Source organism: Melospiza georgiana, chromosome 11 (genome assembly GCF_028018845.1).
Source record: "Melospiza georgiana isolate bMelGeo1 chromosome 11, bMelGeo1.pri, whole genome shotgun sequence".
Taxonomy (NCBI): domain Eukaryota; kingdom Metazoa; phylum Chordata; class Aves; order Passeriformes; family Passerellidae; genus Melospiza; species Melospiza georgiana.
Window position 1 is genome coordinate 16,090,121 of NC_080440.1, and position 16,976 is coordinate 16,107,096.

Here is a 16,976-nt window from a genome sequence, read left to right on the forward strand (position 1 = left end):
TCTTGAATTGTTTTTCTTCCTTTTTTTTGGTTGCAAAATGGCAGTGGTGTTTGTGCCTTTTCTTCTGCCCTAGCTCCAAGACTGTCAGCAGAAAGCATCACAAGACCCCTTTCCCTGGGAGCACCTCCAGCCAAGCTGCCAGCAGCACTGATGTGGGGCGTGGAGCCATCCCCTGTGGAACTCTGGGCAGCCCTGGCACGGGGTGGTGCTGCCAGGGAGGGGACAAGGCTGCCTGGATGGATGAAGGTGACACTCCCAGCCCGCTCCCCTGGCTGTGTCTGCATTCCGCTCGCGATCCCGCCATCTGCACCTTATGGCTGCCTGACGAGGGAAGCTTCCCTCCAGGGCACCTTCTGCAAACCTCACAGTCACCAGCTCATCAATCCCTGGCTCTCATCAAAAGACAAACTTATAAACAGGCCCAGACGCTTCTCCCAGGTTTAATGGAGGCAGCTCAGAAGCTGTGATCGTTCGATGTTTTCCAATGATAGTGGTGATGCCTGAGGCCAGCTATAATATTACCATGAAATAAATCTGCAGTGATATAATTAGCAGGGATGCTATTATGCCCAGGTTTTAGGGATGCTCAGCACAGAGGGAGAAAAGCAGCTACTCAGAATGGGACCTTGCAGAGGTTCTGGGTTTGAGATGGGGCTGGGAGTTGGAGAGACAGAAAAACTCCAATATCAAGGCAGTGTAGACTTTCTGCATTAGTCTGTATGCAAAATAAATCTGTTTTTTAATAGCCAGATGTTATGGTAAACACGGGTCTGTGCAAGTCTCAGGGTAAAAGCTTCTCCTTGCCACTCCAGCTATGTCTGCCCTGCAAGCAGCTGTGGAGTTTGGGAGGCACTTGCAAAGCTCCTGCTTCTTCCAGCCTCCAGTCTGTGATGTGCCCTAAACTAAGATGGGAGGTGGAGCAAGGAGATGCAAACCAACACAACTCTGCAGCCCAAGTCTGGCAGGAGGAGATGGCTGCTGTTTTCTCTGTCATGCTGCATCAAGAGAACAATACCCTGTTAACTTTGCCACTGGTGCATATAAAAGGTAGACAAATACCACTAGGAACAGCTAGGAGGAAAAGACAGAAGAGGCTGGGTTAGAAAATGGGATGCTACTCGTATCTGCAAGGAATAGCTAAGAAAAGAGTTGGCACCTACACAGTGTTTTCTGTTACTTGCAGATGTAGTGCTAAAAGTAAGAGTACAGAAAAAGGATAGAACTAGAGAAAAATATTTTAGGATCAATGGTTATGGGGGAGAGAATGAGAAGAACAAAGTCAACACATGCCAGGATTGATCCTCAGTTTTGACACAAAATCCTTATGGCAGTTTTTTAAGAGCCACATTCAAGGAACACGGAGTTCCTGAGGACCCCTGGAAGGGTTTCTGCCCCGCACACAGGACACAGACTCGTGAGCTGGAGCTCCTGTGCCAGTGTCTGCATGTTATGTCATGGCTTGATTATAAAAGGTGACATGCTGGGGCAGAGTTTGCACCAAAATCAAGAGACCATCCTTTAAATGTGCTGGGCAGGAGATGCCCTGCAGGAAAGCCTTGAAGCAGACAGCCTGCCCTCAGCTAGGGTTCAAAAACTCTTCATAAGTTTTAAGTGCGTTTCCAAATCTGCAGTCAAATCCTACACCTTCCCTCTTTTTGCTACAATAAACTTTATCTCAGAATGTAATCTAGTAATAAAAATGGTTTTAAAATGATCTGACAAGCACTAGAAACCCCATTTCTTTTAGAGTGACAACTCTATTTACAGCCTCACATACATACACGCTGGTTTATATTCTACATACACACCAGGCCCTCAAGATTTGGGATACATCCTTTCCATCCACTTGCAAGAATCAATTCCAGTCATGAAGTTCTTCAGCAGGCAGAAGGTAGAAGAAAGATTGCCCTCTGATGCTTGGGTCTCTGCACATCTCCCAGGACAGGGACAAAGGGATGGGCAGTTTTGTCCCGCCTGTATCAAGGCTGTCTTACTGTACTTGAGTAACCCTCCCAACTCCAGGGGCCACCTCTCCAGCAAGAGCCACAAGCTCATCCCCGAACAGGCCAGAGGGCTGCTTTGGGTGAGGGGAGGTGCACAACAGCTGGGCAACATCACACAGGGAGGTTTAGGATGCTTTCAACTCTTACTGTTTCAAAAGGGTGCAGAAAATTGCTAAACTGCTAAAAAAATTGACATTCAAAGCCTGAAGAGGCCAGGAACAATAGCACCAAACAGGAGCAGAGCTGAGAGGAGCTTTGAGCTCCAGGGAGATGTTATTGTCCTAATCACGCATGAAGGACACCTTGGAGCTAAAAGTTCCAGAACTTAATTAGGAAGCACAGCTCTTATTCCAGGGTGTATCAGAGACAAAGAATGATCTCTCCAGGCCTCAGTTTCCCCATGTATAAAGCTGGAGCAGTCAAATACATCGACACTAAGGGAATACAGCACTTCCTGGAATGCACTTGGGAAGCCACACTACCACTATCTTGAATTTTGCTTCTCTGCTCCCACACTCACCCAAGCACAAGATTCTTATCTCCTCCTCCCCATCCTGGTTTCCCACTGCCCCACAACGCTGACAAGCTCAACACCTTCCATCTCTTATCCAACTTCCTCAACTTCAGGCAGACCAGCAGAGACATCATCATCTGAGTGAGTGGAGAGTGAGGCAGGGCTCAGATGAGCCACGGGAGCAGCCGGACCGGCGCTGGCTCCTGCATAATGAGCTGATATAAAAGCTGTGCCATCTACTGGCATCCCGCTGAAACACTGCTCCCATCAAGCTGCTGTTGCTCTTCGTGCAGAGCTGGGTGGGATTTCACTCACCCTTGTGCAGGTAGCATCACACAAAGGGGCAGCCAAAGACAGAAGTTCACTTTTGTCTACCAAAACCATGCAGGCACTGGAGCCCTCTGTTCAGATTTCACTCCCAGCCCTTAAAATCCCTCACTTGCTATGGAATTACTAGCTTTACTTAAAGGATTTTGTTTAAATTATCATGCCTGCAGAAAAAAACCAGCTAACCACCATTTAAAATTAACTCCCATTATTATGCCTAAAATTTTGGGAAGACATTTTGGCAAGCACAATACTGACCTACAGCTGGCAGTCCTGCACAGAAAAGTGGAGTTATCCCTTCCATCAAACCTGCAGGGTACTTCCAATAGCCCTTACTGCTGTGACCTGCTCACTTTCAGAGATATGGCACACCCTGAACAGCAGAGGAGGGACAGAAACCCGGGGCACACAGCAGCAGCACCAGCCCAGAAAACAGGGACAGGCCAGCAGGGAACAGACCAGGCTGGGTCATGGAGGAGCTCCTGTGCCCTCACCAGCACTGCTGCAGCCCAGCTCTGTCTGTGAAGCTGCTCCAGCTCCCCCAGTTCCAGCCCCTCACATCCCAGTCCAGCTGGTGTCTCCATGAACACCACCAGGCAGGTGCACAGTTAAATATTTTTGCTCACAACCTTTTCATGTTGCTTTCGCTTCAGATCGTGCCTCTGAATGCTGACAGATTTCTCATTGCAAGGCTGTATTAAGCTGCTTTTTAATTGCATTTTGAGGGACCCAAAGGCCAGCAGGCAGAAGGGCACTTTATTTTTTTTCAAGGAACATTATTTTTATTGTAGAGGCAGGAAAGGTTTCCATTAATCCTCAGCAAGCAGACAGCTTCCACACAGCACGCTGGCTGCAGGGACGGCCGCTCCAGAGCACTGGGATGATTTGAGCACTGTCTGCTGGAATATCAAGGCTCCCAACAACTCCTCTTCAAAGAGCAGATGACAGGCTTTGGCACAAAACTTGCATTAAATTGATACAATCTCTTTAATGTTATCTCTGGCTCTTTATCACAATTGTATGTGCAATTTACATTCTTGTCTCCTTTTTTTTATTAAGATTTGCTAGATCCTTATCACCGATATTTTACACATTGTTGTAGTGTCACTCAAACATTTAATGGACATCAGCTGCTCTGGGAATATAGAATAGCTCCTTGCTATGGGGTAGTGGGGGATGCTGATGGATTTCAGACTCACTTCAGTGGATGCAAAGCAAATCCACGTGGGACAGAAAGCAGGGTCCTGGTGGGCACAGCCCAGGGCAGGGAGCACAGTGTGCCAGCTCCTGTGCCAGCACAGCCAAACCTGCCCAGAGCCAAGCTCAACCCTCATCATGCAAGGCACCTTGGGGGCTGCCTCTGCTCCTCACCTGCAGCCAGCCCTGCTGCTCAACCACTCCTGTGCAGAGATAAACTCTGCCAAAGCTCATCTGGGGTGTGCGGGCTGCAGAAATGAAACTGCTAAATCTACTTTCTTTAGGGGAAAAAAAGAAAAAAATGGGATTTGAAGAGAGCTTTTGAGACAAAAACGCTTCATGCAAGTCCATTAACCTCCAGGACCAAGCCTCCACCTCCTCACTCATTAGTCTTTAACTTCACTACCTGCCTGTAAACACAGCTATACAAATAACTGATTTTTAGTTCAGCCTGAGGATGAAACCCTTAAAAAAATAATCCTCATTCCACCTGAAATAAACTCAAAATGATTCACTGTCCCAGGTCAATTACTCCCATTCAATATGAGTCTTCCACCCCAAATGATGCATCTGAAATATTCAAGGGGAAAAACATTAAACAAGAATAAATTGGTTGGAGGTTTTTCAGCCCAGGATCTTGGGCTTTGCAGAGCTCTCTGAGGATGCACAGCATCATGGAGGGCAGGGGCTGAACCCACAGGGACTGAGAGCACACACTCCATGAAAACCTACAGGCAACCCTGGGGAAATAAAGATCCCCCTCCCACCCTCTCCCACCGTGCAGAGATTGCAGAGTCACAGGGCAAGGTGCAGAAGCGACTCCAGGTACCAAACTGCCATGGAAATGCATTTTCTCATGCCAAAATTAACCAAGAAAATTCAAATAAATCCCTTTTTCAGTGACATGGTTTCTTTTATTTTGCTATCATTGCAAGCATATCTTCCCAATCGTGTTTAAAGCTTGTTCTATAAAGAATTAAATAATAATTCCTTTCCCTAGTACTAATTCCCTCAGAGACCTCCTCCTCTTCTGCATCACTCACCAGTTTATATCTATATCTATCCTCCCAGATAGACCAATAAGTCATACCCATCTGCTTTTACCCTTTCAGCACCCCTAAATGCCTCCTCTTAGAGCACAGCCCTGCCAGACCTCGGGATTTGAGAGGGAAAGGACCAAGCTGAAGGACCAAAGCTCTGAGAGAGCCAAGCCCTACAACTGCTGCAAATCCCCTGCCCACACCAATGGCTTCAGCCACCTCCTCCTGTGCTGGAAAAAACAGGAAAAACTGAAAAACAGCATGCAAACTGCCATCTAATACAAAACACCCTTTAAGGACTATTTCATCCTTCTCTCTTCCTGGTCTCAGGGGTGTCTGGGCTCCTCACAGAGAGGGGTGCAGAACGCAGGAAGGCAAAGGGACACACAATTAAACCCCTCAAGAAAAGTCAGTTCCTATTGCCAGGAATAGAGAGCTCCTATTCCTGCTCCTGTGCGTGCAAACCAGGCTGGCAGCACTCCGAGGGAGGCTGAGAGGGCAGGCTTTGCTCAGGCTGAAAGCCCAGCAGGGCTGTGAGCTGCAATCCTCCTGCCGCGCCTGCCTGGGACGAGCGCAGCTCTCGGGGAGGATGCTCGGGCAGGGAGGAAACCATAAACCCAAAATAAATCCCTGGGCAAAGGCAGCGAGTGCAGAGCTAAGTGTACAGACCTGGAGCGTGAGAACCAGCTCACCTCTTGACAGGGCAAGGGACCAGATGGGTATTTCAGTCTTCAGGAAGGGCAAAGCCAGGCAAATATTTATTTGCACAGGGAAGCAAGCTCCACTCTGTGTTGGGGAGCTATACTAAGAGACATCATCTTGCTCACAGAGCTGGTTTTGCCTCCTCTTTTGCTTCAGGCCCTGAAAGGGCACAGAAAAGAACAACCAGGCAGGTGTTTTCTTTAAACACCAGCTGTCCAGACTTCTTACAGCAAGTACCAGAAAGAACAGCCTCACAACAGCCTCAGTCTGCCAAGGGCAAGGGAGGACAAAGGTTTCTTCAACTGTTCTTTACCCACAGCCATGCACAGGGCTGGGGATCTGCTGTGGAGACTCACTGAACACCCTATCGGGTCAGGACCATCGGTTTTCACTGCCCCAGCTGTGACTCCAGATGCACTGGTGGCATCGAGTGCATTCCTTGTACGTGTGCCACAAAACAGGATCATCCCAGGGGCTCAGTGTGAGCCGTGCCACGGAGACAGCAGCCCCTGGGTCCTGGCAAACATCTGCTGCCCCACAGGGCACCCAGCAGCTCACCAGGTTGCAGAGCCCATCGGGCTGGGCTGCTGCCAAGAGTTCATGGGAGAAGAAAGGGAAACGTTCAATGTAATCTGCATGAAAGTGCAGGAAGCCCTAAATCGTGTTTGCACCATTAACGCTGCTTACATCGCTCAGCAAACTGGCCCAATACAGGTTTGATAGACTTGTTACAAACATCTGATTGTTCCTGATTAGATTAGACAATCAACCCCCATCCTGGTGTGTGGGCATTGTTTAACTCCCCTCTGCAATCTGTAAATTAGAATTCCAGACCTGGGAGATTGGATTCAAATTGGATTACTGGAGCAGGTCCAGCACAAGAACAATTGTGAGGCAGGAGAAGACACACACACACATATGCACAAATGAATAAATAAATAAATAAACAAACAAATAAACACACAGGGACTGTCAGCCAGGATTTGATTAGGAGCAAATTAAAAACAGAATTAAAAACAAAAACCACCAACCAACAATTACCAAAGAAGTGGGAAGAGGGCTGGATGAAATAAGAAAGCTCAGAGGTCCTGCCTTTACATAGTTTGTACTTCAGCATGTGCAGGATTGGTGGTTGTTGTCCTTACTCTACTAGCTCAAGAGCTCCTGTCCATGGCCATGCAGCTGGAATGGTGCAGGAGTGCACGAGGCATAAACCCCCACACCTCACCAAACCCACAGGCTGTGTCAGAGATCACCTAACTATGTTTATTCTCTCTCTCCTACCCCATTTTGCTGTCTAGGCAAGACAGGTTAGTGTGTCCTTAGCTGGGACCCAGCAGGCCACAGTGTGACCACTGGTAGCCTTCTGGTATGCCCAGAAGTCCCCCTCGAGTCAAAGGCAGGGCTGTACCACACTGCAGGAGGGAAATGCACAAGGGTTTGGCACCACATGAAAGTGCAGGAAACCCTAAATCATGTTAGCACCATTAACACTGGTTACATTGCCAGCCAAAGTGAATCCTGGTGTATTGCAGCTCCAGAGGGCCTCCCTCTCCTGGCCTGGGAGCTCTCCAGTTAAACACTTCACCTGGTTCAACATCCTTCAGACAGCTCCACGGTGCAGGGAGATGGCAACAGGACCTTGTTCTGCCAGAAGCAAAGGAGAAATCCAGTACAGCCCCAGGGCTGCTTCTGCTGAATCCTTTTACTGCCTGCCACCAAGACCAGAGGACAGCAACAGAGAGAAGATTTCCTGATTATTTTTCTACCCCCATGCTGTGACAGAGGTCAGTGGCTCTGCTGCTGAGAGAGGAGGGAGCAGGGAGATGCTCTGATCTGGGCTGAGAGATGCTTTGCTGTATGCCAATTTTTACAGCTTGTCAGACAGGTGGCACTTTTTATTGTCCCTATCAGGGATCAGAAACCTGATAAAGGCTCCATTCACCACAAACCTGCAAGGCAAATCTCAGGGCTATCAGAATTGTTAAAGGGATAAACCTGTCCAATTAAATCCCCTCTGCACTCTTGATATATGCTTGGGCCAGGCTCAAATGGAGCTTGGAACTAGTCCCAGTTGAGCAGTAATGCACTGAGTGTTCAACCAGGACTGAAAGCACAACAGGCCTGTGCTCCTCCCTCCTGCAATGCCCCCTGATCAGCTTCACACTGAGGAGCTGATTTGGGCAGTACTTTGTGGTAACACACCAAAGGTAACACACCTTTCATCACATCACAGGATCCTAAAGCATGGCCAAGTACTAAGTGCATCAACTCTTCAGAAGAAACATGCCAGAAAAAATGCCAGTAAGCGGGAAAACTCAAGGCTGAGGAGTGGAAACATGAGACAAATCAGCAAAATAGGGTTAAGGCAGTACAAAACCCTAAGCATCTCCAGACCAGCCACCTTTTCTCCCAGCTCTTCCAATCTCTTTCCTTTAGGACCCAAGGTAAAGAAGGATGGGAACACCTACAGACACATTCCCCCAGACTCTGTAGCCACAGGAAACCCAGCCAGATTTCCCTTCAGGATGCTTTCAAAATACAGGAAATCCCCAGTCTTTCCTTTGTATTCTTTTTTCTGCCAAAAGAAAATGTCTAATGCCAAGTTTAGATTTTACTACTCAGGTTGCAGTAAACTCTGAGTGGAATACATTGTGACCTCCTACACCTTAGCTGAAGGAACAGGAACCCTGAAACCTCCTACCACTGAGCCCTCCTGCCAAACCCCTGCTTTCCCCCAGATGCTCATTCCACACTGGAGCTAAATATGCGGCAACAAAAATATGCGATTAAATTTCACAAAAATACAATTAAAAAACCCTCGCAAACCTTCCTGCTACTCCTGCAAAGTGCTGTTAGTGCTCTCATCACCAGACCCACACCAGGGGCACCAAACCTGTTGCACCAAACACATAGACATCTACATAAGATACACACAGATGTACACAGTACACATTATAGATTCTGGTACACAAAATGCCACTTTGCTGCACATCTCCTCAACACATCATATTTGATACTTCACACAGCTGAGGTCCACAGGAAATGCAACAAACTTCACCTTAACTCAAAAGACTGTGCCAGTGATCCACAACTTGCAAAACTGAATCAGCTCTGTGGAGAAAACACCAGCCCAGCCATGTCACCACTGGGGCAATGTGAGAGCCTGCAGGCATCCAGACCATGGTTTGTGGAACAGCAGGGCTCTTTCTGGAGCTGGGGGAAGGCCACCAGCACAGACAGTAACCTTTAGGCTGGTCACAGTATAGTTCACTTCAGGGCATAACCTACTCAGTAAATTGTGGGATGTGTTGCTCTCAGGAGGCAAAGCAAATTGTCTGTGGTTAAACATGTGAAGAATGAAGCAGTCAGCATCCAAAAGCAGCCTTCACAAGAACTATATAAAAAGGAGAAACAATCTTAAAACATATCCTAGGATCTAAAATTTCCACCTCTCAGCCTCCTCCTCCATCAAATCACAACTTCCTTCTCCCCCAGTCTGCAGAGCTTCAGGAGAGAGCAGACCTGGAGGCATCATTGCTCATGCACTTGACACAGTATTCTAAAAGAAAGGAAAAGTGCCCCTTGGGTTTGGGAATCTGGACCCACACCAACCCCACTGCAGGTGACGGCTTTTCCCTGGCTCACTCAGTGTCCACAGCAAACTCCAACATCTGGGCTCCCAAACAAGCTCCCAAAGAAGCCCCAGCCTGTACATATCTCTCTGGGCACATACAAAGGCAAAGAGAGGTCTGAACACTCTGAAAAACTGAAGAGGAGATAGGAAATAAAGTTGAAAAAGTGACAAATAATCTGCTTGGCAAAAAACCAAGCTGATGAGTTCTAGTTTCAGATGATGTAAAGCCATGAGCCAGGTAGCAGTGATTCCCAGCACAAGGAAAACCCAAGGGGGATTTGTAGTTATTTGGTAACATGGCACCTCACTCCTTCCCACGTCTTACAAAAGGCGTCTTTTTTAGCCCTAACAAGGACAAGCTCATGAGTGTGGAGGAGAACAGCCCACTAAACTCCCACCCAGCCAGGAACACACCTATTGCATCCTTACACCTCACTGTAGCTCTGGAACTTCCCCACAATGCAATATGCTGGGTAAAGGTAATGTAATCTCCTTCAAGAGTCACTCCACCTTAGTCTTTCACTTCTAATTCAAAGGAAATTAGATGCATTTTTGGTATTGAAGGTCATCTTTTTTATCTCACCTCCTCTTAAATCTTGGGAATAAAAAGCAGCTGGAACTAGAGAGTCCAAAGGTGACTGGGAGGCCAGGCTTGAAGCAATGGAATCGTCATGGACAAAGGACACTGGAAAAGGCAATTAGTGCTGATGCAAATCCATGTCAAACAGAAGCCATTTTGTGGGACATGGGGTAGAAGTCCCCCAGGTTCCAGGTGCAGATGGAACAGGTGGGGCTTGCAAAAACACCTCCCTAGGAGATTTTTTTGTCCCATGATGAGACTGTCACCTGATATGATGCTCTGGAACAAAAAGGGAGAGACAGCATCCAAATAACCAGCCCCTGTAGGTGCCTTATTTTAGGAAGCAATTACCCTCTCTGCCACACAGCCCTGGCTCCAGCACACCTCCAAAATGCACATAGGAAATCAGAGTGTCCTGTTAGTGCCAGACCCATGCCACAGTGCTGCACCATGGCTGTCAGGGAGAGACAGGTTCAGTTTCCTTGGGGTTGATTTTTGCCTCTTAGAAATGCAACACACAAGGTAAGAAACTATATTAAACTATGTGCACAGCATTTATTAATAAAGACACATTAATATTTTCACTTAGAAACAAGGGAGAACAGGTTCTTTGATGACTGGACTGCATCACCACCTAATCAGAGCAGTGCCCTGAGCTGTGCACCCATGGTGTGTGCCCCAAGGCTTGTGAGCACCTTCCTACAAAGCCCCAGTGAGGCCCAGGCAGCATCGCTTCTCCCTCCTGCAGCAATGGAGACAGGGATGTCTCCTGAGGAGAGTGAGCACACAAGTGACAGGGCAATTCCTACATCACAGAGAGACTCCATTTCTCCCTCCTCACCTGCCCTTCCCAATACATGGAGTCCCACCTGACTCAGATGCTGAAAAATATGTTTCAAGAAATCATCATCACTCTTGTGAGTCATGAGAGAAGAGGAGGAAATTACTCCAGGAGAGATGATTCAACTAAAGGGAGAGTTGAGACAGATGAAAACAGACAGGAGAATGGAAGGAGCTGTGGGAGCCCCACCGCTTCAAAGGAGCTCAGCAAAATGTGGGAGAAATTTAGAAGATTCCATTTCTCTTCCCCATCAACTTCCCCATTTCTAGATTTTGTTGTTAGTACCTCCAATCTAAAATGTCAAGAATTTACATGGAAATGGATGTAAAAGTCTGCTCCACCTGAGAGTGCACTCCGAAGGAGTCCTCTTGAGAGAGTGATTTAGGAAAGGGTTCATTGTTTCCACTATGAAGACAGCACCATATGCTGTAACCTAACCAGCACTGCCAGAACCATCCCTGAGACAGGTGAGCCCTTCACAGCACACCAGAGAGTCCTGCCCAAAAACCCAACAAAAAAGAAAGACAGTTGGAAGACAAACAAGGTTATTTGTACCACAGGCACAGTTCAACCCTTGATCTAGCACCTAAAGATGCACAAACTCACTGTAAGTCTGTGTGACTCAGAGCAAAGGGGAAAGAAAAACAGTGTGACTTGATGAGCTGAGATTCAAATGTCACAGTGGAGCCACTCAGCACAGGGATGCTGTGTAACTCAGGGTTATTACCCTGTGCCTCCCATGGGAGCCACGTGCTGTCCAGGTGTGTATCAAGTTTGCTACAACCTTCTGTCACCTGTGTCTTCCTCCAGCATCTATAGGTGCTGCACATCTCTGGAACATTTAATATGGAATATGCTCAAGAATGCACACAAACTATAAGAGCACAAGGATGCAAGTTCATGTTAAGAAGAAAATTGGTCTCCCTGATTTTCACTTCCACTATCCCAAATGCAGTGCTGACACTTTACACCTCTTTAGTTCCACTTCAGCTCCTTCCATTCAAGCTAAAACACTTGCTGTGAGTCCCAAGCAGGATCATTCTTTACTTCCCAGAGTAAGAAATTAGGTAAACAGCAATCTTCTTCACCCAAGTCCCTACAGCTACCCTCTTTGTCAGGCACTGTGGACAACCTCACACCATCTGGACACTCAGGCCAGACTCTGACCACCCTTGACTGAGATCCTATCTTGAGTCCTGAGACTCCCCTAGCCCACATGGGTGTCCTGTGATTCCTGCTGCATACATTCTCCAAGCCACTTCTCACTCACTGTGGAGACCTCCAAACCCTCACTGCCTCAGTTGCACCTCAGTTACTGCAACATCCCTTCTCTCACCACAGCTCATTTCCTGCCTCAGGTTGCAGGGTGACTGAGTCTTTTTGGCTGCAGTGCCTCTGTGGACACATCAGCTGTGTTACCTGCTCCAAGCTGTGTTACCTGCCCCAAGCCTTCCCCCTGTCCATCCCCCTGCAGAACCCCTTTCAGTGGATCAAGATACAAGCTTCATCCAGCTGGCCATGCTGCCAAATTCCCACTGTACAATGTCACTTGATAAAACTGTGTTTCAGAGAGAGCCCCTGAGCTCCTGGAGGGGAAGTCTCCATGCCCCTCTGCAGTGGACAAGGCTGTCCCCTCTCCAGGAAGACAGTGACTTGTCCCTGTCTCAGCAGCAGAGCACGGCCCTGCTGCCACCTCCTTACAGCCAGCACTGGGTTTTACTGAGCAGCACCATGATCAGGTCACCCTCCCCCAGTACAGAGAAAATGAGTTCATTTTAAGGAGTGTTACAAAAGAGCACAATAGATTGGAATTGTGTGCAGATACCCATGAGGGCAACCCACTCAAACAGTCCCAGGGCTCAAGTCCCAGGCACCAGCACAATCCCTTCAAGCACATCATCTCCTAAACAGGAGAGGCTCCACTTGTCCAAAACACTTCCATGAGCCATGGCAGGGACACTGCAGTCCCTCTGCTTCCAGTACACCCCCAGTTAAATGACTGGATCAAATCTGCTGCCAGGCTTTTGCTATCACTTGTGTTCTTGTGGCAGCACCTTCAGGTGTTTGCATGATGGTAGGGAAGAGATGAAAAGCAAGAAGGTACCTAGAGGACATCCCCACATGACACATCCTTGCCTCACATGCTCCAGATGAATCTGTCCAACTGCAGGATACAGTTCCCAGAAAAGGCCGCACAATCACAGAAATCACTTTGAAGCTGAGATCATACTGCTACACCAGCATCAACCCTCTTGTTTAAACTGAGCATCTCCATCAAAGGATGAGCACACAGGCCCATCTCCTTACCTTTAAAGCACGGACTTTCTTGGCCAAGAGGCTCTCAATGTCCCCTGCGACCTTCTCCACCAATTTCCTGGGCACATTCTCCTTGACTTCAAACAGGCTTTTATTGTCATCATAGATCTAAGAGGGGAAGCAAGAGAAAAAGGCAGTCAATATTAGTGAGGAGTACAGCAGCCTTCCTACAGAAAAGCTGATCCTCTAACAGAGAATTCTAGCAATGTGGATTAGGTAACAATATAAGCTTTGGAAATGAGGGGAGCAAGAGAAGAAAGGCTTTGCAACCAGAAACAACAGAAATGCAGTCAACCTGCTGCCCACATCACGGGCTCTACAGCTGCCTGCTTTCATGCTTGCAGGCATTGGGCATCCCACCCTCTCACTCAAAAGCTGAGCTTCCCATCCCTGCCTCTGCTGAGCCACTCCTGTGGCACAGGGAGAGCCACCATGCTTGCTGCTGTGCTCTCTCTCACCCAAAGGCATCCCCAAGCCCACTGACCACCTCCCCAAAGTACCTGCTCAGCTTGGCAAGTGCAAGCCCAACTCCCTGCCCACCCCAGCACTGCCTGCAGGGCTCACTGGGTGCAGGGCCTGGCAGTGCTGGGGCAGCAGGGCAGCCCTGGGTACCAGGAATAAGAACAAGGGGATCACATGAAGCAGGATAAACCCCACATCTCTAACCAAGGCATAGTAATTTGGCACCCTCAAGAAATGAGAATTTCTACAACCAGTCCAGAACTTGGCCAGGCTGTGGTGGGGAGAGGGACAAATCTATACCAGGATTTACCTGAAGGCCAGTGCAATTATCTGTGTTTGAATGTTTGCACCCAAAGTGGCAGCAATGGCCCACAGGCACATCAGACAACTGCAGGGAACAACCCCAGACCCAAGGGGAGTGCTGTTGGCATCAGCACTGCCTCAAGGAGAAGGGATCAGTCCCACAAGAAGACTCCACAACCAAAAATCCCTCAGTCACCTCCTCAGATGATTTTGTGACTTGTTAACTCCACCTGCCTGCAGACCCAGGTGCAACCAACACAGGGTCAAAGGGAAGAGTTTATTGCCATCATCTGAGACTAGCAAAAAAAAATTCCTCACACTTTATCTTTTCTTAAGTAAGGTACATGAAGAAAACCACAAAGCAAATAGGATTCTGCTTCTCTCTTTATCCTCAGGCTACTCTCAAATACCTTCAGCTGCAGACATGGAGACATGTGGGAACAGAGAAGCCTCCAAGGAGAGCTGGACCTCCCCAAGGAGGTAGCAGACTCCACGCTTAACTGCAAATTCCATGCTAAGCATGTCTGGCACCTTCCCAAGCTTGCATGATCCTCGGGAGCTGAATCATGCTTCCCACGGGACAAAACCCTCTCTTTGCTGGAGCTTCATTGCGAGTGAGAGACTCTGCCTGTAAGAGTGGTTTGTTGCAGACCTGGCCATGAGGACCAGGGCTGCAGAAGCAATTTCTCATGACACATGTGCCCTGGCTGTCAGAGCAGCACCCAAACGAGCAGTAAACAGCCAGCTTCACATGACAAACATGTACCCAGAACCTCCCTCATTTCACCCAGGACTAAGGAGAGGCTCAGCCAGAGGCACCCCCAGCTCACACCATCACAGCTCCTGCTCTTGGTGGAGCAAAAGTAAAGGTACAGGCAGGCAAAGGATCTGGACAGTGGCACATCACACAGCTCAGGAACATGGTGAGACCCTCTAAAATGCTGGGAAACTACTCCCTGCCCTCTCTTCTTTCTCCAGACCTCATAATGAGCTGGAGTAGACAGCAGCTCCACTTGCTGAAGGCAGCTGTCAGTGAATCCAAGAGCCAAAGCAGAGGCATCCCCTAGCTCCAGCCTCCCTTTTCCTTTCATGGCTAAACAAAGCAGTTTCTGAGGCTGAAGCCACAGTGAGAGGCTTAGCACAAGGCTGCTCTTTCAGTTGTGCACAGTCCCTCCAGACCTACTGGGTGAATCTCCAGGCTTCCACTTTGCTTTTTGCAGCTCTTACTGGGGCCCTGCTCTGCCCAAGCTCCTCCTTTCTTCCATGGTGTTAGGAAATTCCTAACAGCAGTCTCTTCCAGCAGCCTTGTGCACATATATACCATTACTCCATTCTAGATGTACTCCAGCAACTGCTTTTTCCCCTCAAAAAGCGCCACGGGATTCAGGTTGCCTGCTCTGGCTGTCAGAAGAGTAACCCATTCCACCTCTATCAGTGGGGCAGCACACAAAAGGCTCAGATCTGACAGTTTGAGCTTTCTGGAGAAAACAGAATTTCTGTGAATTTCTGTGGTTACTAACTTGCAAGAGCATGGCCCGTGAGCCAAGAGCAAAGAGCCAGACATCTGGGATGCTCATGTGACTCCTCAGTCTCTGGGAGACACATGGAACATGGCTCCAGTGCCCTCCCCAAGGCTCTGCTCTTGCATGCTCCACGCTTGCCATCCTTCAAGGAAAGGCAACCTTACAACTGATTTGTCTGAAATGGGCTTCACCCAAATCACTTTGGTCCCAAACCACTCACACTTCACATTAATTTGCAAGTCCTCTGTGACTCTGTGAGCACAGGCACTCCAAAGAGGATGCTTTAGTAAGAGAAGACATTTAAGAGGCATCCTCAGACTCCAGAAGAAATTATTTCATAGAATGGTTTGGGTTGGAAGGGATCTTAAATACCATTCCAGCCCCTTGCCATGGGCAGGGACCCTTTCCTCTATCCCAGGTTGCTCCAAGCCTTGTCCAATCTGGCCTTGAACATTTCCAGGGATGGGGCAGCCACAGCTGCTCTGGGCACCCTGTGCCACTTCCCTCACAGTAATTAATTTCTTCCTAATATCTAATCTCAGCCTCCCCTCTTTCAGTGCGAAACCATTCCCTCTTATCATGCCACACCATCACCTTGCCCTAAGTCCCTCTCCAGCTTTCTTGGAGCCCCTTCAGGCAGTGGAAGGGGCTCTGAGGTCTGCCCAGAGCTTTCTGTTCTGCAGGCTGAACACACCCAGCTCTCTCAGCCTGTCTTCATAGCAGAGGTGCTCCAGCCCCCTGGTGATCTGCTCTGCCCTCCTCTGCACCTCCTCCAACTGCTTCTTATGTTAAGGATCCCAGAGCTGGAGGCAGGATTCCAGGCGAGGTCTCACCAGAGCAGAGTACAGGGCGAGAATCACTCACTTCCCTTGACCTGCTTTTGACGTGGCTCAGGATACAATTTCTAGAGGTTTTTCACACCAGAGCTGATCACACACAAAAAAGCTTGTATTGCCAACAGCACACCATCCTGCACTAGGTAAGAACACCCCACATTGGCACAGAAAGGGTTAAGCAAGGGAAGCTCGACACAAAGCAATATTCTCTCACACTTTTTTTTTTTTCTCCCCTTGGTAAGTAACAGCACAACAAAGTCATGTGCTTGGAAGATGCAGGATACCTCCAGCTGAGCAGCAGCAATTAGGGAAAGCAAAGAGGAGCAATCTTCAAGGAGAAAGCTTTGGGTACAGAGGGAGTCCTGGCATTAGTATTTGCCTATTATGAAACAAAATTGTCTCCTGTTGGTTATGGAGAGAAACAGTACCTGTCCACCAGGGAGGAAAGAACAGAAAAAGAAACCAGGAGCTGTTCCCCCAGCCCTCTCTGCAGCTGCAGAGCTCTGCAGTCTTTGTGGCTGAACAGTTCACCAGCCTTAATTAGAACAATCCAAGACAAATTAACAGTGACCATATGTGCATGAGAACATCCCAGACAGGCAGGGGAGTGAATGGTGGGGGCTCCAGGCAATTCAGAGAACTCACAGTCTCCACTGTAGCATTTTGCTTTGGGCTGTTCAGAATGTGGCCAGGTT

The 16,976-nt window shown here is 48.4% G+C and overlaps 1 protein-coding gene across 2 annotated transcripts in view; it reads right to left on the reverse strand.

Moving 5' to 3' along the window:
- Window positions 1–16,976, reverse strand: part of CACNA2D2 (calcium voltage-gated channel auxiliary subunit alpha2delta 2) — a 213,293-nt gene that overhangs the window by 117,392 nt on the left and 78,925 nt on the right. For both annotated transcript variants that reach the window (XM_058031659.1, XM_058031658.1), the window contains exon 3: window positions 13,149–13,265. In XM_058031659.1, coding sequence (XP_057887642.1) covers window positions 13,149–13,265 — 117 coding nt within the window. The remainder of the gene's footprint in view (window positions 1–13,148; window positions 13,266–16,976) is intronic.